This window comes from Loxodonta africana, chromosome 3 (assembly GCF_030014295.1).
Source record: "Loxodonta africana isolate mLoxAfr1 chromosome 3, mLoxAfr1.hap2, whole genome shotgun sequence".
NCBI lineage: Eukaryota > Metazoa > Chordata > Mammalia > Proboscidea > Elephantidae > Loxodonta > Loxodonta africana.
Genome location: NC_087344.1, coordinates 6,797,762 through 6,824,606, shown reverse-complemented (window position 1 = coordinate 6,824,606; position 26,845 = coordinate 6,797,762). Strand labels below are relative to the sequence as shown.

The 26,845-nt window shown below is 46.9% G+C and overlaps 1 protein-coding gene across 6 annotated transcripts in view; it reads right to left on the bottom strand.

Moving 5' to 3' along the window:
• CHAF1A (chromatin assembly factor 1 subunit A) overlaps window positions 1–26,615 on the bottom strand; it is a 38,742-nt gene extending 12,127 nt beyond the window's left edge. Inside the window, exons 1-8 of one of the 6 annotated variants that reach the window (XM_064280316.1) lie at window positions 23,641–26,414; window positions 23,506–23,556; window positions 21,386–21,538; window positions 20,676–21,214; window positions 4,508–4,564; window positions 1,829–2,058; window positions 1,221–1,281; window positions 741–809 (exon numbers count right to left, since the gene is read on the bottom strand). In XM_064280316.1, coding sequence (XP_064136386.1) covers window positions 741–809; window positions 1,221–1,281; window positions 1,829–2,058; window positions 4,508–4,564; window positions 20,676–21,214; window positions 21,386–21,538; window positions 23,506–23,556; window positions 23,641–23,722 — 1,242 coding nt within the window. In that variant the 5' untranslated portion in view covers window positions 23,723–26,414. The other 5 variants (XM_003421930.4, XM_064280315.1, XM_064280319.1 and 2 more) reach the window with 5 other exon arrangements.
• Window positions 26,616–26,845: the final 230 nt, after the last annotated feature.

Below are 26,845 nucleotides of genomic sequence, written 5' to 3'. Positions count from 1 at the left end.
GTGTTCTTTTGTTTCTGGAAAGAAATTACTCTGACCCATGATGAATACCCAATCAAAATAAGAAAGCCCCATGAGGCAGCAGGGTCCAGTCCACAGCCAACAATGAGGATGGTACGGGACCAGGCAGAACTGCCTTCCGCTGCGCCTGGGGTCGCTGCAAACAGGGGGCCGACTCGACAGCAGCAGCAACACACACACACACAAATACGTGTAGGGACGTGCATGCAGAGGGAAGGATCTGGGAGGGAACCCTTCCATCTGGGAGAGACGGTAACCTCCGGAGAATGGGGTGAAAAGAGAAGGTCCTGAGCTCGCCACATGGGTGCTGGCTCAGTTCTGACCTGCCAGCTGATGGACAGGTGCCAGGTTGAGGAGCCAAAATTCTGGGCTAAATTCTACACTGCTGTTCTATGGCTAACTTTGCTGCCAGTCTTGAGCATACGTTTCCCAAGGGTTAAGAACACGGTCTTCTTCTCTCATGCCTTCCTCTGAAGCTCCTAACGTGAACCGGTCATTAAGCAACTCCTAGACACCAGGCAATTTTACCAAAACGCGCCATTTGGCCATTCCAGAACGTGGCAAAATGATAGAACACTTAACTTCTAGGCCTCACCAGAAACAGAGGCTCCCTGCGCACCAAGGATCACCCATTGATGGAAGGGGAGCCAGGTGGTCAGAGGCCCCTTTCGTTTTTAAAAGGCCAAAGCCCCCCAGCACAAGAGAGGAAGCCGGTTTCTCACCTTGGGGGCTTGTGGAGTCTTTGGTTTCTGGAAGAACCGTGTGATCTCAGCCTTCTCAGCTTTAATGCGCTGCAACATAAGAGAAGATGACGAGGAAGAAGAAATCAAGAGACTTGGTGTGGATATGTTTGTGTCTTAAGACAGAGGCCTCCCGAGGTGACCTCCCAGCATTTTTGAGTTGCATTTATTTTGACTTTAGCTCTCAAGACCAATAGGCTGGCTGGTGGGTACCAGCTCAGATGTCAAAGAGGTGTGCTTGTTCTCGTGGGCACAGCACCGGGCTGTCAAGTCAGCAGCAAGCCAGCCACAGGAACGAGCTACAAGAACCACCTGCTGACACCCACACATCAGTCCCAACACCTGGAGCCTGGGGCAGCAGTTCAGGTACCGCTCGCTCCCTGCTCAGAAGAGCCCCAGGTTCTGTGCTGGGGAGGCCAAATATCAGAGATGGGATATAGAAGTCCCCTGGGAAGACGTTACCTTTTCTTCTTCTTTTAACCGTTTCTCCTCCTCTTTTTTCCTTTTCTCCTCAAGTTTAGCCCTGTGAGACATGGAATTAAGTGTCAGCTAACCAGTACCTAAGAAGCCCTGGTAGTGTAACAGTTAAGCGCTCAGCCTCTAACCAAAAGGCTGGTGGTTCAAACCCGCCAGTGGCTCTGCGGAAGAAAGACATGGCAATCTGCCTCCGTAAAGATGACGGCCTAGGAGACCCTATGGGGTAGTTCTACTCTGTCGCGTGGGGTTGCTGTCCGTCGAATTCAACTTGATGGCACCCCACAACAACCAGTACCCAATAGACAGAGACAAAACCATACTCCTGAGTGGCAACACCCATCCCCAGCTGGTGAAAAACCTGAAGCGTCCCCTGGTGTGAAGAGGAAGAAGGCGGGCAGCAGAGCATGGAGCTCCCTGTCACCCTCTCACGCCTGTGGCTCAGTGTGTAACCCAAGCAGAAGAAGTAGAAGGAATTCGAGGAATTCAAGGAGCGCCACCCCCTCGCCTTCTAAGCACCCCAGCAATGGACATGCAGGATGGCTGGCCCCAGGGAGCAAGGGCTGCAGCTTCGCCCAGACCACAGGCAGACTCACTCGAGCGCCTCTTGCCTCTCCTTGCGCCTCTCCTCCTTGAGCCTCTGCTTCTCCGCCTTCTCCTTCTCATCCTTCTCCCTCTTCTCCCGTCTCTCCTTCTCTTTCAGCTCCTTCTCTTCCTCTTTCTTTTTTCTGGCCTCTTCCTTGGCCCGCTTGGCCTCCTCTTTCAATTTCTCCTTTTCTTCCTTTTCTGCTTGTAACCTCAGTTGCTTGCCCAAGCGCTCTTTGTCCTATGGCCAAAACACAAGTCAACAGATGTGTCTCCTAAAGATCTCATGGCTGGGGGTGGTAGGTGGGGGAAGGAGGATAAGAATATGGAGGGGTGAGGGGCTGTGCTTAAGTGGAATGGAAGGAGCCAGGGCCGAGTGACAGGAAGAGCCTCATGTCATAAATCCTGACACAGAAGTGCTTTTTATCCATTGCAAAGACTACCTTCTGTTATGAGGAAAATGATGAGAATTAGCCATTTGTCACAGTATCTGGTGGGCGATTCAAAATCAGATTCATTTAAAATAACCTATCTTTGAACCCGAGGCGAGTTTATTATTTTTTTACTAAAAAAAAGGGGGGGGTGGTGGTGGCAGGCAGCTCTCTGGGTTGTCTATGCAGGCTTCTCTATTAGGTTTAAACTGCATTTATTTAACCAGAAAGCTAGGGTCAGAATATTATTTGTAAAGAGAAATGGAGTCCTGATGCATGCCACAACATGGGAAAACCTTGAAAACATTATGCTGAGCAAAATAAATCAGTCACAAAAGAACAAATATTTTATGATCCCACTTATGAAAAAGGCAACTGTAGAGACTGAAACTTAAGAGTGGTTACTAGGGGCAGGAGCGACGGGGGAGGGGGAGTCCCTGCCTGAGGGGCACTGAATCTCTGTTCATGGCGGTGAGACACTTTGGAAAAGGACAGCAGTGACAGTCACACAACACGATGAATGTCGTCAACGTCCCTGCATTGCACGTGTGAAAACTGTTGAACCGGCAAATGCTTTGTTATATATATATATTTTACCATAATTAAAAAAAAAAAAAAAGAAGATAGGAACAGGTGGCAGGGAGGGGGAAACAAGCAAGTTACGGTCAAATAGTCAAAAACACCCACAGGTTTTGCCTCTTCTACCTTTAAAACAAAAACTCCCCACCCCACCCCCAAAACACCAGACTACAGAATCTATTTTATTTCTTTTGAAATAGAACACTGGGGCAAGGCAAGGATGGGGAACCTGCTGGGTAAGTCATAAAACTGTGGGGGAATAAATGAGAAAACACAAAAGGAGAAAATACAAATCTTTAAAGCCATTTCTCAGAATGTGAAGAAAAGGTGAAGTGTTAAGTGAAGAGAGGACAAATGAAGTGTCATCTCTGTGACTACAGTGCTGTCATTTCATTACTGTTGGAAAACCCAGCTAGTTTCTTTTAAAGTAGGAACACTGCACTTTATCACATCCGTTCCTCATTCCAAAGAATCAGGGCAAGACCCAGGGCGTGGAGTTATTCCATAATTTTTAGTTCAGATAAAACAAGCCCACCTGTCTGACCAGACAGATGGTCACCTGACACACCACAAGTAAGGAAGGTGTGGAGGTAATGACCCATGGAAGACGGCCTTGCCCACTGCCAGGGGCCTGATGATCAGTTTTCCTTTTGGGCGGAGGAGTATGCACTTGCCTTTGGAGAGAACACGCTAAAACGTCTGGATACATCTACGATCGCTGTGACCACAGCCACGGTGACAACGTTGTGTGTCTGGCTACCCGTTTCGTGCCAAGCACCCCCCCACATCCCCATCGGACATGCAGGATACCGGAGGAAGGTGACGGCCTTGGCATAACATCAAGACCATCAGTACGAGCACAGGGTGGTGAGAAAGAGAACCTCTCCCTGTTGCTAAATAAAAAAACAGAAAGCCTCTCCAAATCATGTGTAAATCAGATCTATTTGGCTGTGCTTGAGTTTCTTCCCCCGTATGTCCAACTCTGAAATTCCAGTGGAGGAGGAGGTAAATTATAAAAAAGACATTAACACGTGACACGCAAAAAAATTCAATGCAGGCATGAGCTGGCAGAGAAGACATGGTGGACACGCAGTCAACCATCCCCAGTGCCCCTCTGTGAGCTGGCAGGCGGGGGGGGGAAGCCCCGCAGTCATCTCTGTTCTCTGTGGCAAGAAGAAAGATGCCCCCTGCATTGCCATGTGAGAAATGAGGGTGCCCCCCAGACAACTAAACCCAAGATTCAGCAGGGAACTGCTCAAAAATGACCCCCACTTAGTGAGGGGCCATTAAAGCGTTACAGCACTTGGGAGCAAGTGAATAGAGCTGAAACCCACTCACAGGGGTGGGGATGCAAGGACAGGGACGGGGCTCCTTGGAAGGCAATTTAAGGTGACAACGAGAGGCCTGGCTGTTACAGTTGTCTCTGTATTAGAAATAATGGTGATAATAAAAGCTCTGAAAAGGCGACATGCAAGACCTCAGGATTCCGCAAAGCTAAAAGTGACGCAACCCACAAGCCACAAAGCCTAGTCATGTAAAGTGAAGCAAGAATCAAAATGATGATCAGAATAACCAGGAGAAAGGTCCAAACTAGGCCCAAGGAAGTGCAAAGGCCTTTGCTCACTATGGAATGCAAAAAGCACAGGAGGCCAGTTTTCTATTTCAGGGAAAACGTCTTACTCTTTGCAGTCTTATCTTGTTCTTCTCTGTAGAGCCTTTGATGCATTTCTTAGTTATCTGAAATGAAAGACATTGACAGTTAAGCATAGATCGTTTCAATCACATTAGCGTGTTCAGTGTATCGAACATTTCCTCAAGGGACGGCAAGCAGGGAATGACAGCTCCATGCTATGAAGAACTTCTTTGCCAAACAAAACAAACAGGAAAAAAAAAAGAAAAAAACCTTCCCAGGTGATCAGTTTCCACTGACAGGGCTAGAATGTCACGATGGGGTCACAAACTCAAATGAGTGTGCATGTGCGTATAACTTGGTGGGGGAGAGAGGAGATTGAGGAGGCAGATAACGAAAATGAATGAAGTGCGCCGACCACTGGAAAAACAAGATAAGCTCAAAAATAAAAACAACCAACAGCCGACGTGGGGAGTGCAGGATCTGTCGCAAGTTAGAGGGCACCTCCACCGCCTGTCTGGTTGTTGTGCTGTGGTGGCTCGTGTGTTGCTGTGATGCTGCAAGCTATGCCACCAGGATTTCAAATACCAGCAGGATTACCCATGGTGGACAGGTTTCAGCAGAGATTCCAAATTAAGACAGACTAGGAGGAAAGGCCTGGCAATCACTTCCAAAAATCAGCCAGCAAAAACCCTATAGGTCGCAATGATCCGATTCACAAGTGACCACGGGGACGGTGCAGGACTGGGCACTATTTCATTTTGTTGTACACGGGTTCGCCATGAGTCAGAACGAACTCAACAGCAACTAGCAACATAACAACAGCGAACACCTGTCCTGTCCAGAGGGGACAGACCTCTTACAGGAGTGCAGAGAAGCTGATGCTGGGAAGTCTATGTTATTCTTTAGGTACTGAAATGATGGACACCGTGCGAATCAAATGCAGCACGTCTACAGGCTGCCTTCTTGCTGGCCACCCCTTTGCGCTCTGTGAAAGCTCAAGAAAAAAGGTCAGTCTCCCACAGGTGGCAACCTGGCCTACAGCCCCTGTGTTCTAGACCACAATATTCCCTACCGCCCTCCTTCAACCTGAGCACAGCCGACAAGGAACCCAAGTTCAACCAAGACACTAGGTTAGAGCCACTTCCTAGTCCAACTAAACGACCCTACGTAGGCATATGAGCAGACAATTCAGACACCCGGCTTTGGCTTTCTGGAGCTGGGAATCCCGAAAACCAAACTCAACAGGCTGAAGAACGACAGGAAGAGAGGGTTAAGGCTGGAAAGAAAGAACTCCCCAGGTGCATTTTAGACTCCTAGAGGCAAGGAGTTTCTGGGTGGCACAAATGGTTGCGCACTCAACTACTAGCCAAAAGGATGGCAGTTCCAGCCTGCCAGTGATACCTTGGAAGGCAGGCCTGGTGACAGGGATGGGAAGATAAACCATGTGTGCAGAACAGGTCTGGCCTTGAAAACCCTACGGAACACAGGTCTACCCTGTACACACAGGGTCACCAGCAGTTGGATCAGTCTCATTGCAGCAAAAAAAAGAGACGGAAGTTGAGCTGAAAAACCAAAAGCCCATTTCCCTTAAGACGGTCTTCCATGTCCATGACACCACGCAGCAGTGATGTCTTTATCCGGGAGCATCTAACCCCTGACTATAGCCCCTCACAGAGTACACCCACAGACCAAAGGAGCACTGAGCTTCAGTGTTGGTGAGGGAAAAATCTCATTAAGTGTAGGGTTGACAGCCAATTATTGTAATTGCTGTCAATAAGTTGTACACCTGTAAAAAGTTGTACTGGCTAAATTGTGATAAATACATTTACAACAACGACTGAAAAAACAAAAAGTAGCTGCTGAGGCTCCTTTTGTGCAACCAAGCACCTCATGGAATTTGGTTCCTTGCTTTGGAGATTTAGGGTCGTGATGTTTCCTGGACACCAGTTAATTGGCGTAATAACATGTTCAGTGCTTCTGTTCTATCTCCTAGTTCCTTGTGTAGTACCTGGGGTTGTAAAAACGGGTAAGCTGCTCCCAAAGCACAACAGTTGGTTTCTGTTCGCCTGGGGCAACAGAGAAAAAAACCACCAGGAAGAGGAGGGAAATGGAATGTGTGGCTAATTGCCTCCAGGAACAACTGCCTCCTTTGCTGTGAGACCAGACCTGGATGGTGCCCAGCGACAGCACTGCTGAACATTTTGCTCGAACATCCCACAGAAGAATCGTGATCAAAGAGGGGGCAATGCAGAAGAGAATTGCAAATTCTCACGGAATTCAGACTTCCTGCAATCATGAACACGGGCTGAGCCACTGTAACTACTGCCCTGAGATAATCTTTAAACCTTAAACTAAATATAAGCCCTGAAAGGCTTCTTAAAACCAAACAATAGTTTAGCTCAAATAAAGAATGTCTGCCATGAGCATTGTGCTTTTTTAAGATCTATCTATATGAGATCAAATGGACAACATCAACTTTGAAAGATTAGATAGAAACCTTAGGGGCAGTTAGTTTATGTTAATGGGGAAGGACGATTCAGAAAAGGGTTGCCCAACTTCAAGTAATAAATGTCACTGAATTGTACCTGTAGAAACTGTTGAATTGGTCTATGTTTTGCTGTATACATTCTCAACGACAAAAAATAAATTATTAAAAAAAATTAAAAACTACACTACAGACTAACGAATTCAAAAAGGCATCCTTCTCTCTCGGAACCTGCCATGTTCTTTCTGGACTAAGCCTTCCTTTAAGGACTGGTCAGACACAGTATGGTGAGAAAGCCACCTTTTCCAGTGTTGTTGGGGAAGCCAACTGCCCAAGTGACTGCCGAGTTTTAAGCCCTGTCTTTATTGAGCATGCTCCAAGCCAATGCCAGCCACCGGAGCAGTCCTACCGAATGTCTAGGAGAAAGCCTCTGCCTTCCAAGAATTCACGTTGCCTGCCAAGCCGCTGGACCCCCACGCACTAAAGTACTGACTGGCAGAATTTCTAAGTTGCTGTATTTCTGTGTGGTTGTCCTTCATGCTCAAAGATGACAGTATCAAGCGTGATTACCAGACTTCTATGCGAAGATTTGGGGAAAAAGCACACTTAGTCTTGTCTGTCCTTGTTCTTGAATTTTGGCTGCAGCTTCCGGTGCCCTCTACAATGCATCCCCTTTGCTGCAAGCCCAGGAATACCGTAGTTGACATGACTACCAGGACCTGGTTTAATAACATCTAACAACTAGAACAATTCCTATTCGATTTAAAAATGGTAACTCTGTTGCTTTACTAAACACTCAGATAGACCTTGTTATTGTTGTTGAGTGCAGTCCTAGTCAATTTTCCACTCATAGCAACTTCATGTGACAGAGTAGAACTGCCCCATATAGTTTCCTAGGCTGTAATCTTTACAGGAGCAAATCACCAGGAGCCGCTGGTGGGTCTGAACTGCCAACCTTTCAGTTAACAGCTGAGCACTTCACTGTTGCACCCCCAGGGCTCCTTAGACGGACCTTACTGGTTGGTCTGATAGAATTTAATCTTCTAGAAATCTGACCCAAGTATTTATAAAACTATAACTCTCAAATTTATATGCCATACGGCCACATTCTACCTACCTGGAGCCCAGCCAATGGTAACCTCATAGCAAAAAACATGATCAAGGATCCCAGAAGGAAGCTGGGAATAAAAAAATCAATCAAAAAAAAAAAAAAAAAATCAACTACCCCAACTGATCAAGAAGGATGTGCCTGTGACCAGAGGCTCCATCAGCCTGAGATCAGAACTAGATGGTGCCCGGCTACCACCGATCACTGCCCTGACAGGGAACACAACAGAGAATCCCTGACGGAGCAGGACAACAGTGGGATGCAGATCTCAAATTCTCCTAAAAAGACCAGGCTTAGTAGTCTGACTGAGACTGGAGGGACCCTGACTGTCTTGGTCCCTGGACCCTTTGATAAGCCCAAGATTGGAACCATTCCCGAAACCTACTCTACAGAAAGGGATTGGCCTGGACTGTCAGACAATGATGCCGGTGAGGAGTAAACTTCATGGCTCAAGCAGACATATGAGACTATGCAGGCGACTCCTGTCTGGTGGCGAGATGAGAAGAGGGGGACAGGAGCTGGCTGAATGGGCAAGGGGAATACACTGTGGAGAGGAGCAACATGCTGTCTCCTTAAGGGGAGAGCAGCTGGGAGTGAACAGTGGGGTGTGTATGGCTCTTTGTATGAGAGACTGACTTGATTTGTAAACTTTCACCTAAAGCACACACACACAAAAAAGATGTCCTCTGAGTTAAAATTCCTGCAGTTTTTTCATGAGAATCCTCTCAGGGCTTATTTATTCTGATTTTATACATAAAAAGCCAGTTGCCATCAAGTCAACTCCAACTTGTGGCAACCCCTCATGCGTTAGAGTAGAACTGTGCTCCACAGGGTTTTCTTTTTACAATTTTTATTGTGCTTTAAGTGAAAGTTTACAAATCAAGTCAGTCTCTCAATCAAAAACCCATATACACCTTGCTAAACACTCCCAATCACTCTCCCCGCAATGAGACAGTCCGCTCTCTCCCTCCACTCTCTCTTTTCGTGTCCGTTTGGCCAGCTTCTAACCCCCTCTACCCTCTCATCTCCTCTCCAGGCAGGAGATGCCAACATAGTCTCAAGTGTCCACCTGATCCAAGAAGCTCACTCCTCACCAGCATCCCTCTCCAACCCATTGTCCAATCCATGTCTGAAGAGTTGGCTTCGGGAATGGTTCCTGTCCTGGGCCAGCAGAAGGTCTGGGGGCCATGACCACTGGGGTCCTTCTAGTCTCAGTCAGACCATTAAGTCTGGTCTTTTTATGAGAATTTGGGGTCTGCATCCCACTGCTTTTCCTCTTCCCTCAGGGGTTCTCTGTCGTGTTCCGTCAGGGCAGTCATCAGTTGTAGCGGGGTACCATCTAGTTCTTCTGGTCTCAGGATGATTTCATCTCTGGTTCATGTGGCCCTTTCTGTCTCTTGGGCTCGTAACTGCTTTGTGTCCTCGGTGTTCTTCATTCTCCTTTGATCCAGGTGGGTTGAGGCCAATTGATGCATCTTAGATGGGTGCTTCCTACCACCCATTTAAGACCCGAGATGCCACTCTTCAAAGTAGGATGCAGAATGTTTTAATAGATTTTATTATGCCAATTGACTTAGATGTCCCCTGAAACCATGGTCCCCAAATCCCTGCCCCTGCTACATTGGCCTTCGAAGCAGTTTATTCAGGAAACTTCTTTGCTTTTGGTTTAGTCCAACTGTGCTGACCTCCCCTGTATCGTGTGTTATCTTTTCCTTTCCCTAAAGTAGTTCTTAACTACTGTCTAATTAGTGAATACCCTTCTCTCACCCTCCCTCCCTCCCCCTCTCGGAACCACAAAAGAATGTTTTCTTCTCAGTTTAAACCATTTCTCAAGTTCTTATAATAGTGGTCTTATACAATATTTGTCCTTTTGCAACTGACCAATTTCACTCAGCATAATGCCTTCCAGGTTCCTCCACGTTATGAAATGTTTCACAGATTCCTCAATGTTCTTTATCAATGCGTAGTATTCCATTGTGTGAATATACCATAATTTATTTATCCATTCATCGGTTGATGGGCACCTTGGTTGCTTCCAGCTTTTTGCTATTGTAAACAATGCTGCAATAAACACGGGTGTGCATGTATCTGTTCGTGTAAAGGCTCTTATTTCTCTAGGATATATTCCAAGGAGTAGGATTGCTGGGTCGTATGGTAGTTCTATTTTTAGCTTTTTAAGGAAGCACCAGATCGATTTCCAAAGTGGTTGTACCATTTTACATTCCCACCAGCAGTGTAGAAGTGTTCCAATCTCTCCACAGCCTCTCTAACATTTATTATTTTGTGTTTTGGATTAATGCCAGCCGTGTTGGAGTGAGATGAAATCTCATTGTAGTTTTGATCTGCATTTCTCTAATGGCTAATGATTGTGAACATTTCCTCACGTATCTGTTAGCTACCTGAATGTCTTCTTTAGTGAAGTGTCTATTCATATCTTTTGCCCATTTTTTAATTGGGTTATTTGTCTTTTTGCAGTTGAGTTTTTGCAGTATCATGTAGATTTTAGAGATCAGGCGCTGATCGGAAATGTCATAGCTAGAAACTTTTTCCCAGTCTGTAGGTAGTCTTTTTACTCTTTTGGTGAAGTCTTTGGATGGGCATAGGTGTTTGATTTTTAGGAGCTCCCAGTTATCTAGTTTTTCTTCTGCATTCTTAACAATGTTTTGTATACTGTTTATGCCATGTATTGGGGCTCCTAACATTGTACCTATTTTTCCTTCCATAATCTTTACTGTTTTAGATTTTATATTCAGGTATTTGATCCATTTTGAGCTTGTTTTTGTGCATGGAGTGAGGTATGGGTCTTGTTCCATTTTTCTGCAGATGGATATCCAGTTATGCCAGCACCATTTGTTAAAAAGACTGTCTTTTCCCCATTTAACTGTTTTGGGGCATTTGTCAAATATCAACTGCTCATATGTGGATGGATTTATGTCCGGATTCTCAATTCTGTTCCATTGGTCTATATATGTGTTGTTGTACCAGTATCAGGCTGTTTTGACTACTGTGGCGGTATAATAAGTTCTAAAATGAGGTAAAGTAAGGCCTCCCACTTTGTTCTTCTTTTTCATAATGCCTTATTTATCCGGGGCCTCTTTCCCTTCCAAATGAAGTTGGTGATTTGTTTCTCCATCTCATTAAAGCATGTCGTTGGGATTTGGAATGGAATTGCATTAAATGTATAGATTGCTTTTGCTGGAATAGACATTTTTATAATGTTAAGTCTTCCTATCCACGAGCAAGGTATGTTCTTCCACTTATATGAGTCTCTTCTGGTTTCTTACAGAAGTGTACTGTAGTTTTCTTTGTACAAGTCTTTTACATCTCTGGTAAGATTTATTCCTAAGTATTTTACTTCTTGGGGGCTGCTGTAAATGGCATTGATTTGGTGATTTCCTCTTTGATGTTCTTTTTGTTGGTGTAGAGGAATCCCATTGATTTTTGTATGTTTATCTTGTATCTCCACAGGGTTTTCAATGGCAGATGTTTCTAAAGATTACCAGGCCTTTCTTCCGAGGCACGTCTGGGTGGACTCAAACCTCCAACCTTGCCTTTAGCAGCCAGCGCGTTAACCATTTTTGCCACCCAGGGACTTCAGTTTTACATGTAAGGGTATCTAATTTCTGAGCTCGCAGGAGGCAAGCAGCAGCAAATGAGCTGAGGAAGCAGCTGCTATGGGCAGGCCCAGCAGCAGAGCTACAAGCCCAACAGCAGAGGAGAGAAGGCAGGGCGAAAAGATAAAGCCAAGAAGGAGCCAAGCACACTGGAGTGCAAGGTGAGAGGGATGAATGCATGTGCTCCTAGGAGCCAGCAATTCTGCTTGCCCAACAGCCCAAGGAGGCGATGACAAGGATGCTCATTACAGCTGTACGTAAAGGACAAGCGTCGGAAACCACAGGAACACCTGGCAGGAAGAGAATGACTGCAAGGTAATGGATTTCTCTTTCCATATGGCCTTTCTGGCCCTGGGCCTGCATTTCTGTCAAGATGGTTAGCTAGGCCACAACCATGTGGAAGAACTGAACAGTTACTATGCAAGTAAGGTATGTAAAGCCCTGTGGTAACTGGTCAATCTACTATGCAAATAGCCTATGCAAAACCACTCAACAGGATTGAGTGTCTTGCTTATATAAGCAGCCAAACTGTCCTAGTTATCTTAACATTAAAAAAAAAAAAAACCGTTGCCATCGAGTCATTCCAACTAAGTGACTCTTACTTAGTTATCCAGTGCTGCTGTAACAGAAATACCGTTAAGTGGATGGCTTTAACAAAGAGACACCCTCTCACAGTCTAGTAGGCTGTAAGTCTGAATTCAGGGCACCAGCTCCAGGGAAAGGTTTTCTCTCTGTCAGCTCTTGAGGAAGGTCCTTGTCATCACTCTTCCCTTGAACTAGGAGCTTCTTGGTGCAGGGACCCTGGGCCCAAAGGAGGCACTATTCTCCTGGTTCTCACTTCCTAGTGGTATAATGTCCTCCACTCTCTGCTGCTTCCCTTTCCTTTCATCTCTTGTTAAGATAAAGGATAATGCAGGCCATACCTCAGGGAAACTCCCTTTACATTGGATCAGGGATGTGACCTTACTGGGTGTTACATCCCACCCTAATCCTCTTTAACATGACCTAATCTTGTCTGATTAACACAGGCAGCCATTAGGATTTACAACACATAGGAAAATTACAATCACAAAATGCAGGACAACCACACAATACTGGGAATCATGGTTTAACCAAGTTAACACATATGTTTTGGGGACACAATTCAACTCATGACACGATCCAACAGAGCTTTTGAGACATACACGGAAAGAGAGAGGAGCTGTAGCCCTGGAGACAGCTTAGCACTAGACCGCAAGTGACAGAGCCCGGCAGCAGCAGGCCCCAGCCAAGGGCCTCCCACAGCCGCAGCCGAGGAGACGAGCACTGTCCCGGTCGGAAGTTGTCCTCAGTGACAGACTCTATCCTGTCCTGCACTGTTCCTGTTATTTCCAAGTTAACCTTGATCGTGAGCTGTGACACATCACTTCCCTAATAAACCCCACAGCTGTAAATATGGTCTATAGCCTGCATTGAATTGCATCCCCCAAATATGTGTCAACTTGACTAGGCCACGATTCCCAGTATTGTGTGATTGTCCCTCGTTTTGTCATTTGATGTGATTCTCCTACGTGTTGTAAATCCTACCTGTATGATGTTAATGAGGCAGGACTCAGTCTACAAGATGAGGTTGTATCTTGAGTCAATCTTTTTTGAGATATGAAGAGAGAAGCCAGCAGAGAGACAGGAGGACCTCACACCACCAAGAAAATAGAGCCAAGAACACACATCCTTTTGACCCCAGGTCCCTGTGCTGACAAGTGTCTGGTCCAGGGGAAGATTGATGACAAGGACCTTCTTCCAGAGCTGTTCCCCTCAACCTGGCACCATGAGTTTGGACTTCTAGCCTCCTAGACTGTAAAGGAATAAATTTCTCTTTGTTAAAGCCATCCATGTGTGGTACTTCTGTTATAGCAGCACTAGATAACTAAGGGAGTTCTGTGTGGCCGTTGCAATGAATTACTGAACCTAGCAGAGAAGCAGTGTGTGCCATCAGGGAACAGCTGGTGTCAGAAGTGGTAAAAAGGTTGGCGTGTCCGACCTCCGCCTCATAGGGATCGGCTTTGTGCTTATTTTGATTCTCTCGCCACCTTGAGAACAGGACTTCTGCTGCTGCTAGGGTGCAGTGACTACGTAAACCGCAGGGTGCGCTGACTACGTAAGCCGCAGGGTGCGCTGACTACGTAAACCGCAGGGTGCGCTGACTATGTAAACTGCAGGGCATCCGCACTGGACCAGGGCAGGATTAGCAGTTACAAGCGCTAGATCTTTCCATCCCAGTATAAAAAATACGCAAGACACCCTGAGTGAAAGAAACAAAACCATCCTGTGGCTCTCTCAGGGGTCTCTCCCACACACACACACACACAGGAACATGTAGGATGATAATAGCTGCAATCGGGCAGGCCATCGGGAAGCCCTGGTGGCGCAGTGGTTAAGAGTTCGGCTGCTAACCAAAAGGATGGAAGTTCGAAACCACCAGCCAATCCTTGGAAACGTTATGGGGCAGTTCTACTCTGTCCCATAGGGTCGCTATGAATCAGAATCGACTGGACAGCAATGTTTTTTTTTGGGGGGTGGTGGTGAGAGGGGGTTGTAACATTTTATTTTTTATACACGGAAAATACTTGCATAATTTAAATCAACGAGCCCTTGTGGATCAAAGACTAAGCACTCAGCTACCAGCTGAAAGGTTGTTGGTTCAAACCCACAGCGGGTCCTTGGGAGAAAGACCTGGTGATTTGCTCTAGTAAAGATTACCAAAAGTAAAAAAAATCAAACCCATTGCCATCGAGTTGATTCCAACTCATAGCAACCCTACAGGACAGAGCAGAGCTGCCCCATAGAATTTCCAAGGAACGCTTGGTGGATTCGAACCGCCAACCTTCTGGTTAGCAGCCGTAGCACTTAACCACTATACCACCAGGGTTTCCGTTTACAGCCTAGAAAACCCTATAGGGCAGCTCTACTCTGTCCTATTGGGTCACTATGAGTCAGAATCAACTCAATGGCACCCAATAACAACATAATTTAAATTATATGGGAACAAGCTTTGGCAACCTGGGGTCATTTGATATAGAGGCAAGCCAAAGATTCCGGTAACACAAGTGTATTAAAATGATAATTTATGGAATCATAATCTTGAACCATCAACAAGATAGCCTAAATTGTTAACTGCAAATAAGCTTAAACACTATTTCTATCCCAAATGGGAAGAAGCTCTAACGACAAGCTCTTCAGCTATTCAAAAGGCCCCTAAGAAAGAGTGTTCCTGAATCAGTATTCCTCCAAGTAGGAATCTCCAGACCTCCTGGAGTATTTTTTTTTACTTTTTTTAATAAATATTGCCCAGAATACATCAGAGTCCCTGGAAGGAGCCCTCATGAGCTGTATGTTAACAAGCTCCCAGGTGGCTCTTAAGCACACTAAGCACCACCAATTAAAAAGGCCCAGGGTTCCACGGCAGAGATTTTATGGTACAAATTCAAGTACTAACCAAAACCGTTGCCTTTGGTTAGCAGCCGTAGCTCTTAACCACTATGCTGCCAGGGTTTCCCAAGTAGTAACAGATCCCCAATAAAACCCACAAGTTATAGTGATACTACACAATCTGTAAGCTTCCAAAAAGTTTCCACCAAAAATCTGGAAAGGAGAAAGAAGTCGGGGAGGGAAATTGGCAGAATAAACATATTTACAAAGCAACAAGGATGAGCAGAAACTCAGGCCCCCGGGCAGGAAAAGCTGCTAGTTAGGTGTGGGTGGTGGTGGTGGGTGCCGTCTAGTTGATTCCAACTCCTAGCGACCACATGTACAGAGCAGAACTGCCTCGCTGGGTTTTCTCGGCTGTAATCTTTACAGGAGCAGATCACCAGGCCTTTCTCCCATGGAGCCACTAGTAGCCGAACGTTTGATGGTCGCAGCACCAGGGCTCCTTTAGAGTTAGGTACACACTACAGAGCTAATCAATCAAGAAATTCAGCACTCCTAAAAGGTAATAGGATTCAAAGAAGAAACTGATCTACAGGACTAACAACCCACACGAACCACACAGCCTCATTTAGCCTAAGACCACAGACACAATAGAAGGTCCCGGATAGAATGGGGGAAAAAAATGTAGAACAAAACTCGAATTCTTAAAAAAAAAAGACCAGGCTTAGTGGACTGATAGAGTCTGGAGGAACCCCCAAGACTATCACCCTGAGGTACCCTTTGAGCTTGGAACTGAAGCCATTACCAGAGGTCTCCTTTCAGCCAAATAATAGACTGGCTCATAAAATAAACAATATCACCCAAGTCATATGCTCCCTTAAATAATCACCTATATGAGACCAAACGGTCAACATTTACCCTAAAGCAAAGATGAGAACACAAGGAGGGGCAGGGAGGCTAGATTAATGGAAACAGAACAAACAGAATGGAAATAACGAGAATGCTGACACATTGTGAAAAACATGTAACCAATGTCACTGTACAATTGTATGAAAATTGTCAAATGAACCTAACCTGCTGTGTAAACTTTCAACTACAATATTATTAAAAAAAAACTAATGGGAGTCCCTGGGTGGTACAAAGAGTTAACATGCTTGGTTGCTGACTCAAAGGTTCTAGTCCATCCAGAGGTGCCAAGGAAGAAAGGCCTAGCAATCTACCTCTGAAAAACTGGCCCATAAAAACCCTATGGTACACGGTTCTACTCTGACATACACAGGGTCCCCATGAGTCAGAGCCGACTTGAGGGCAACTGGAGGTAAAGGCAAGGGCATAAACTGAAAGCTATGTATTTGAAGGTGGAGCTGGCATCTGTGAAAAGCTGGCAATAACTGTGGCTGCCTCTCAACTGGGCTCTCTGGTGGGGCCTGCATCGACAGCTCCCAGTTGTAGTTGTTGTTAGGTGCCGTCAAGGCGGTTCCAACTCATAGCAACCCTATGAACAATTGAACGAAATGCTGCCCAGTCCTGCCCCATCCCCACAATCGTTGCTATGCTTGAGCCCATTGTTGCAGCCACTGTGTCAATCCATCTGATTGAGGGTCTTCCTCTTTTTTGCTGACCCTCTACTTTACCAGGCATGATGTCCTTCTCCAGGGACTGGTCCCTCCTGATAACATGTCCAAAGTATGTGAGATGTGAGACTAAGTCTTGCCATCCTTGCTTCTAAGGAGCACTCTGGCTGTATTACTTTCAAGACAGATTTGTTCATTCTGGTTGTTGTGTGCTGTCAAGTCGATTCCAACTCACAGCAAACTTACAGGACAGAGTAGACCTGTCCCATAAGGTTTCCAAGGAATGGCTGGTGGATTCGAACTGCTGACCTTTTGGTTAGCAGCCTGAGCTCTTAACCACTTTGCCACCAGGACTCTCCATGGCATATTCAATATTCTTCGCCAATACCAATATTAAAACGCATCAATTCTTCTTAGGTCTTCCTTATTCACTGTCCAGTTTTCACATGCATAAGGCAAATTAAAACACCATGGCTTGGGTCAGGTGCACCTTAGTCCTCAGGGTGACATCTTTGCTTTTTAGTTTTTTCCAGATTTGCCAATGTAATATGTCACCTAATTTCTTTTTTTATTGTGCTTTAAGTGAAGGTTTAAAATTCAAGTCAGTTTCTCATACAAAAACTTATACACACATTGTCATGTGATCCCAGCTGCTCTCCCTACAAGGTGACAGCACGCTCCTTCTCTTCACCCTGTATTTCCCGTGTCCATTCAACCAGCTCCTCTCCCCCTCTGCCTTCTCATCTCACCTCCAGACAGGAGCTGCCCACATAGTCCCATGTGCCTACTTCAGCTAAGAAGCACACTCCTCACCAGAATCATTTTCTCTTATGGTCCAATCTACTCTTTCTCTTGCCTAAAGAGTTGGCTTCAGGAATGGTTTGTTTTGGGCTAACAGAGAGTGCAGGGGCCATGTCCTCTGGGGTCCCTACAGTCTCAGTCAGACCATTCAGCCTGCCCTTTGCACTAGAATTTGAGTTCTGCATCCCACTTTCCTCCAGCTCCATCACTGCCTGTTGTGTTCCCTATCAGGGCAGTTATTGGTGGTAGCTGGGCACCATCTAGTTCTTCTAGTTTCAGGCTGATGGAGTCCCTGGTTTATGTGGCCCTTTTTGTCTCTTGGGCTCTTATTTTCCTTGTGTCTTTGATGTTCTTCATTCTCTTTTGCTTCAGGTGGGTTAAGACTAACTGATGCATCTTAGATGGTCGCCTGCTAGCTTTTAAGACCCCAAAGTGGAATGCAGAACATTTTAACACACTCTGTTATGCCAATTGACCTAGATGTCCCCTGAAACTGTGGTCCCCAGACTCCTGCCCCTGCTACTCTGTCCCTCGAAGTATTTGGTTGTATTTCGTCACTTGATTTCTTGACTGCTTCTTCCACGGGTGTTGACTGTGGATCCAAGTAAAATGAAATCCTTGACAACTTCAGTATTTTCATCATGCAAACCAAACAACAGTTTACCTTAACTAATAAAGGATGTCTGCCTTAAGCATTGTGTTCTTTTAAGATCTATCTATATGGGATCAAACTGACAACAGCAACTCAAAAACAAGATTAGATAGGAAGCTTAGTGGGCCGTGAGTTTATGGTTATTGGGGAGGAACAATTTGGAAAAGGAGGGTGAGAATGGTGCACAACTCGAAGAATGTAATCCATGTCACTTAATTGTACATGGAGAAATGGTTGAATTGGTGTATGTTCTCTGTGTATATCCTCAACAACAACAAGAAAGAATGTCTTGTAGAACACTACAAAGCATTTTCTGAGAAGCTTCAAGCCTGCATTCGGAAGAAGACCTAGCGTCTCAGAAGCAGGGATCTCTAAATTTGGCACGCTTTGTCCACTTGCTCCATTGGTTTAGAACCACTGGGGCGGCAGACACAAGGCAAGATCCTTCATTACAATGCCCAACTATAGGACGTCCCATTTCTCATGCTTTGGCTATGGATGTAAAAAGAAACAAAAAATTAAGTTATTAAGAAAAACGGAAACATATGTACGTGGCCTGTTCTCAGTGGTGATTGATTCTAATACATCACGTGACAAAGGGGTTCTGTAAAATAGAAGCAGCAGCCTGGAAGAAATCCAGGCAATTGAATTTATGCAACAAGATGGCTGACAACAAAAGAGATTTGAAGTTGGGTCTTGAGAGTCTGAGTAACAGCTAGGTAGCAGTATAAAGATTCATCTTCTAATCTGCCACATTTCGGAGCTTTAGAACCCATTCTTTATTGACATTGTGTGAACCTAGAGGGAAAGTCGTTTTCCTTTCTCCTATACTCCTCAGCGAAGGAAGCCCTGGTGGTGCAGCAGATGAGCACTCAGCTGCTGACCAGAAGGTAGCAGTTGGAGCCCAGGTCTCTCCTCGGGAGAAAAGACCTGGCCACCTGCTCCAAGATTCAAAGCGGTGGAAACCCTATGGGGCAGTTCCACTTTGTCCTATAGGGTCGCTGTGAGTTGGAATAGGCTCGATGGCAACGGGTTTGGTTTTTTTGTAAACTCCTCAGGAAGATGCCTGGGTGGTACAAATGGTTTATGCTTAACTACTAGCCGAAAGGTTGGCAGTTCAGCCCTACCCAGCTGCCCCACGGAAGAAAGGCATGGCGATCTGTTTCCACAAAAGATTACAGCCAAGAAAACCCTATAGAGCAGTTATACCCTGTAGCACGTGCGGTCTCCGTGAGTTGGAATCGATGCTATGATAAAGGGTTGTGTATACGCCTCAGGAGGGGAAAGGAAGGACCAAGAGATGAATCATCTGGAAGAGTCCCAGGAAAAAGCCCTTAGAAAGCAAATTTCAGAAAGCATCGAGGTTGGTGTCTGATGGTCCGATTAAGCAGCCACAGCAGAGACTGTGTGACCTTTGCCAGGATCCAGTCTTCCGAAAACCATATGTGAGCAAACAAAAGTGTGACAAAACCATAAACAAAAGAGCACTGTTTTTAAACACACCTTGGGATTCGTTACCAATTTTATCCACCAAGGTCCATACGTGGCACAAATGGTTCTCGAGGTTGGCAGTTCAAACCTCTGCCGCAGCACCGCAGGAGAAAAGGCCTGGCAATCTGCTGCCACTAAGATTATAACCAAGACGACCCTACGGAGCAGTTCTACTCTGTAACACCTGGGGTCTTCAGGAGGTGGAATCAGATTAACATCAACTACAACAAGGGCAGGTGAGAACAGACAGGCACCATCGTGCTGATCAAAAATCAGTGACAGAAATAGGTGTTTCGAAAGTAATCCTTTTGGGATCCTTAAAAATGATGCTAAGTTCCTCATTTTTTTTTGTTCTTATTACTCTGGGTGAGTTTTTCAGATGGGTGGCCATGCTCAACAAAAGCTGGCTCTACGGAATTCCCCATTTTATTCTTCCTGTGGCCTTCCTGTCACTTCCAAAGTTTAGCAACTCTTCACTACCCACACTCCGACAATGATTGTTGGGACAGGAAAAATCAGGAAGGCTGAAGCTAGAACTCAAGGTGAGGGGTCATGGTTGCTTGCTTTACTCACTAAAATGGCTAAGTTAACTGTTACCACTAATTAAGTGCGAACACTTGGTAACAAGGTTACCAAAATGGCAGGGTATAGTTCACCTAAAAGGAGCTCTGGTGGTACAGTGGTTAAGCACTGGGCTGCTAACCAAAAGGTCGGCGGTTCAAACCCACCCAGCGTCTCCATGGGAAAGATCTGGCAATATGCTCCTGTAAGGATTATGGCCTAGGAAACCCCATGGGGCAGTCTTACTCTGTTACGTGGGGTCGCTATAAGTTAGAATTGACTCAACCACACACAACAACAGTTCACCTCAGACTCTCGACACACTGTTGATTAACCAAGTTACCAGAACATCACAACGGCTGTTTAAGTGAATGCTTTCTGAGGTCGGAAAGGAATCTGCCACGGAAGCCAGAAAACCTCGTTTCTGGTTCCACAAACCATCTGGGTGGCCCAGTATCCCCATATAAAAAGGAGTGGGACCGGAAGCACTGGTGTGCTGGGATCCCGGGAGAAATACTTACTCTGCAGGTAGGTGTGGAGGCAGGTAAGGGGCTGGTACTGCCTCGCTGTTTTCCACGTGCCGGCTGCCCCTCAGGGGAGCTGGTAGATGAGGACGAGCTCAGGGACGAATGGCTGAGGACAGAGTCTTCTTCGGGACAAGAGCCCAGCTCCTCGCTCTCCCAGGCCATGCTCTCGTCCAATGGTGCTGTCTGGGGAGACGTGGCCTGAGGAGGTTTCGCCACCAAGATATCCTGCAAGACCACCACAGGCACCTTCCCTTTGAACAGAATGCCCCCCGCCTCGCTCCAACCCTGCTGTTCCCTCTCACAGCACGTTCTCCAACCGCCTCCCAGTTCAGGGCAGGGTTCCGGGGCGCCTTCCTGCCCGTCTCCATGCCTCTCTGCGCCTCCTGAACCAGCACTTCCCTTTGTGTGGCATGGAAGGTCGGGAAGGGTCTCTTCTGGAGATGCCAACTTATTGTCCTGACTGGCCTTCACCAGGCCCCTCTGACCTTCGTCTTCCTCTCCAACTCCACTGATGGTGTCCCTGGAGGGAGGGGCTTCAGAACAATATTTAGCATGGTCCACGGGGCTGTCCAGCGGATCGCTCGAGTCCTCTGTCAGGTCAATTAGGACTGTGGTCTCACCAGGATCAATTTTGGCTTTTCTTAAAAAGTTATCTAAGGGACCCTTCCCGTTTATGAGTTTTGGTTTAAATTCAGCATCGGCACCTGTATGGCAGTGGTTCTCCAAGTTGTCCAAAGAGGTTTCCAAGTCGGGGGCTTTATTTTGCATAGAAGCACTCTGAGAGCCTCTCACATCCTCTGAGCTGTCGTCAGGTTTCTCCTTGGGGACAAGACTCAAGCGCTTAAAAGGCAGACGAGCTGGAAGACAAGAGGGAAGGAGGCCAGCTGTTTAGCAAAGGTGTAAAGACATGATTAAGGAGCCCTGGTGCCGCAACAGTTAAGTGCTCTGCTACCAACACAAAGGTCAGCAGTCCCAATTCATCCAGTCTCCGGGAGAAAGACCTGGTGATCTGCTTCCGTAAAGATGACAGCCTGGGAAACTGGCTAGATGGGGCCAGTTCTACTGTCGCATGCAGTCACTACGAGTCAAAACCAACTCGACGGCACCCAAAAGCAACGGAAGACATGAACAGCAACAATAAATCAGTGCCTTCGTATTCCAGATGCTGGAAAATCAACGACCTTGTTGGCCTCTGGGGGCAAAGTTTTTTAAAGTTTTAAAAGGAGCCGTCTTCTTTTATAATGGGTGAAAACTCCTTTCGAAGATAGCCTCCAACCTTTCTGTTTCTGAAGAGCAAAATACATAGATCCATCCATGCGAGTCCCTGGGTGGGGCAAACAGTAAACGTGCTCAGCTGCTAACCAAAAGGTTGGAGGTTCCAGCCTACCCAGAGGCACCTCAGAAGAAAGGCCTGGTGATCTACGTTAGAAAAATCAGCCATTGAATACCCTATGGAGCACAGTTCTACTCTTAGACATGTGGGGTTGCCAAGAGTTGGCCTTCACTTGGCAGTATTTATGGGGAAGTGTGTCCTTCTGCCCCCACCATCCCAGTCTCTGTTATGGAAGGAATTATGTAAAAATGCAAAAAGTCCTGTGTTGCCAACCAAACAGCCATCCCTCCAGCACCTACCAGGTGGTACCATCCAGGGGGAGGAGCCAATTCGGAGGCGTGAACTTCCCAGGGAGCCCCCATTGACTCAAAGGCCAAAACATTTCCCATTAACTGTTCTGTTTTTAACCCTAATAGAGCAAATAAAACAGAGAAACCTGTTCTTGGTCCTATGTACCTTAACTGTTTATAAAACAAAGATGTTCTCAAGGTATCGTCCTTAATATGATTCCGCCAACACCAAACCTGCTGTCAGTCATCCCGTGAGAAGGCAAATTGCCAGGAGGGGAACCATATAACCACATCTTCAAACCAGATATGACAGCTTTTTATACAATCCAGCCATTCAGCTGGCCCCATGGTAAAGGCTTTCCCTTTCAGGATTTAGGGACATTTATCTTCCCCCGGTATGGAAACAGCCACAAAAGTGGGCTCAAACATACTGGCCATCATGAAGATGGGGCAGAACCAAGCAATGTTTCTTTTGCAACCTTTGCAACTAACTCCAGGGCAATTAACATTAATAATGTCTTCCTGTAAAGCGTGGTTCACAACCAGGGGCAATTCTGCCTCCCTGTAGACATCTGGCAATGTCTGGAGACATTTTTGGTTCTCACGACTTTAGGGATGGGAGGGAGGATGAGGAGACTACTGGCAGCCAGGGATGCTGCTAAATCCCCTACAACACATAGGACAGCTTGTGTGACAAAGGGTATCTGGCCCAACATGTCAATAGTGCCAAGGTAAAGAAACTCTACTACAGAAGCAGTGACCTCTGGGTTTATTGCTGGGCACCTAAGGGGACATTGTTGTGAGGTACCATCGAGTTGATTCTGACTCATAGTGACCCCACTTGACAGAACGGTAATTGCCCCATAGAGTTTCCTAGGCTGTGATCTTTATGGGGGCGGATTGCCAGATCTTTCTCCTGTGGAGTCGCTGGGCGGGTTGGAATCACCAACCTTTTGGTTAGCAGCCAAGCACTTAACCATCGTGCCACCAGCGCTCCTTAAAGGAATATTAATATGAAAGAATGGGTGCCCCAACCTTCTGTTGTAAGTAGCAACTGTTTTCTTCTGCTGAGCGTCCAAACAAATAGCCTTTGCTCAAGAATTTAAAGTATAGCTGAGAAGACAATGAAGGATATAAATTATCTTTCCACAAACAGCCACAACAGTGGACTTAACTATTTAACCTATTCCCGGAAAGTTACCTTGTATTAACTTCTTGACTGGAAAAGCTGGTCTGTCTTTGCAATCCATGGCTGTGGGTGACAGTGTCAAAGGAAAGTTATTAAATGCTGGAAATAATCAAGTCAGCAAATACACATGCAGAACCTATTACGTACAATGTCGTTTTACAGTGGGGCTGCTTTTGCCTGCCCCTCCAGGGTACACTTGGCAAGGTCCGTAGACATCTGTGGGTGTCATGACTCATGGGTAGGTGCTACTAGCATCGAGTTGGTGGAGACCAGGGATGCTGCTCAATACCTACAGTACACAGGACGGCCCCACCCAAGAGAACGATCCCGCCGAAAATTGACAGCGTCAAGGTGGAGAAACCCTGCCCTAGACACTATCATATCTTCCTCTGTCTTCCCGCGGTACTGAACCGTTTGCGTTCATGATGTCTCCCACCACAAGAATGTCATAGCCATGACATTGAGAAGGCTTGATGCACACTGTACCTATAGCACCTGGCTCAGGGACTGGCATAGTAGGAAGTCAACGAATAGAGTCACAGGCATAGAGAAAAGTGGAGTGGGTGAAAGTGGAGATAAGATACTGTATTAACAATTTCACTGTTAACGTGATGTCGCCATCAGTCAGAATCTACTCAACTGCAACCGAAAACAAACGACCCTAAACCATCCTCCTCTCACTCCCTACAAACCCGTAAAATTAGATTGGGTTCACTTTCTTTTTAGTTTAGAGCACTTTGAGCGTATGAGGTAGAAGCTAAAATGTTGCCAAGAAATAATTTGAAAGAACAATTTCCTGTATCAAAAAAGTTCTCAAGAAAAGCAACTAATAATATCAAAACTGATGCAGAAATGACCATGAATAGAACCAAGCTTTTGGGTAAGTAACTTTAAATAGTTAGAGTAAATTTAGAAGCTCACACCTGGTAGAAGACCTGGCTAGGAAAAATCTAGTTATTTTGACCAATCTACATACATTTTGTAAAAGATACATAATAGTGAATATTTTTTAAAGGGAGACTACTGGGGCTTTCTAAAAAAACTCAGCTGTCCACAGATGAAACTCCTTCCCCCTGCCCCTGCAAAGCGTGGAGAGTAAGAGAAGGTACCAGAAGGTTCACACTTCCTATCTGCCCATTTCAAGGGAATGAAGGCAATACCATCTTCATGTTCTCAGTTACAAAAAAAAACATGGACTTTTTTTTCCCCTCTCAAGTGAAGGACACGCAATCTTTAGCCACTTAAATTTATTTTCAGGACAACCACAGGATTTATTTGCATGGCCCTGAGTCACCAGCTTTGATGCAAACGGAACAGAGAGACCTGGGCCCAAAAGCAACCTGAGGCTGACAACAAGAGGGACCCATCCAGGGATCCAGGGAGCTCCAAGGCACACACACAGTCAACATACACTGGTGTATAAAGCTGTCAGCTGTTCTTTATTCTGAGATTACATCCTTCCTAATTTTATTTGGTGTTAAAGCATCCTTTTCTGATGCTATGGTCACAGAAGGTGGTGGTATTTTTTCTTTTTTAACACCCTCAATTGGTGAAATAAAATGACCACAGCTCCATAACTACTTTATATTAATTTTACATCTCTGTGAACTCCCCAGAGTCTGGAAACTTCTAGAACGGGGGTGGGTGGGTGGGAATAATGCAGTCCAGGGTACACTTGACAAGATCTGGAGGCATTTGTGGTTGTCGCAACTTGGGGGGGATGCTACTGGCACTGAGTGGGTGCAGGCCAGGGATGCTACTCAAAACCCTAGAATGCACAGGACAGCCCCCTACGACAAAGTTATCTGACCCAAAATATAAATATGGGCCTGGTCTAAGGAAATAGGGGAAGGGAGGGGTGATTCTGTGCCCCAGGAGACACTGATGATGTTGTCTGGAGACACTTGTGGTTGTCACAACTTAAGGGGGTGCTACTGGTATTGAATTGGTGGAGGCTGGGGATGCTGTTCAAATGTCAGGGTCCAGGTGGAGAAACCCTGTGCTATATATACAGTTAAATTTCACCAATATTAACCAAGCACCTTTTGTCACTAACATCTAGTTCAGGAGTTCTCACCCAGGGTGATTCTGCCCTCAGAGGACTCTTGGCAAAACCCGGGGACATGTGTGGTCGTCACAACGGGGAGCTGCTATACCATGGAGTGGGTGAAGGCCAGGAATGCTGCTCAACACCCCACAGTGCACAGCGCAACCCCACCCCAGAGAATGATCCGGCCCTCATATCAGCAGTGCCGAGATTGAGAAGCCCTGGACTAGACTAGTTGGCGTCCCTCCCATCCCTTAATTCATTCAACCAACACAAATTTATCGGGCGCCTACTATGTGCCAAGCATTGTGCCAGGTGCTGGGACCCAATGGGGAGTTGAGCGGTGGGAGAGGCGGGCAGTCTGGTCTTCCGTGGTCCACCCCACGTTTTGGGGGGCCCGCTGTGTGCCAGACAGAAAGACCCTTCGACAAATACGGGGTGGGGGGAGAAGGCAGCTCATCATTTTGCATAGCAGGCAAGATCAGCACCGCGGGGATCTCAGCTCTCTGACACTCCCCACCACCCTGCCCTCTTACCTGGATTTGCCCTGACCCGCAGACGTGTGGTCTCGGGCCTCAGTTTCCCCACCCGACCAGAAGGTCGCTGCAAGGCTCAGGGGCCCCATAAGCACTCGGTAACTTCCAAAAGCCGGCCTTTTTGCCTCCCTGGGCCTCAGTTTCCCCACTTGGACCGGTCACCCCCCCAGAGCCCTGGAAAGACGAACTGACGCAAAAGCGCCGGAAAAACATGGTCGCGGCCGCAACAATAACGTCAAGCAGGGCGCCCTGCGGGTCACAAGGCCCTTGGTCGCGATTATAACGGCCGGCCCCACGGGCTGAGCGCCCGGCGCGGAGGAGCAGGCCCGGAGCCCGGAGGCCCGGAGCCCCCAGCCGCCGCCTCGGCCCTCACAGGCCGCGCGCCGCGCCCCCCCCTTCCCCCGGGCCCGGACCCGGACCCGGACCCGGTCCGACCACCTGCGGCGGCTCCCCTGGCGCCCGGCGCCCCGCACTCCGGCTCCTCCAGCATCGCTCCGGCAGCGGCTCGATCCCTCCTCAGGCGGGGGAGGCGGCGGAGGCGCGGGCTCCCCTCAGGCGGCCGCTGCTGCTCGCCCTCCCGCCCGCGCCGCTGCTGCCGCGGCCGCCGCGCTCGTATTTGGCGGGAACCGCGGCGACCCCCGCAGAACGCGCGCCGATTGGGCGAGGGCGCGTCACGTGATAGCCCGTCTCGGGAAGAGGGGAGCGCCGGGAACATCCTCGCGAGAGCCGTTGCCTCCATTCCTCCCATGGCTCGTCTATTGATATTCCC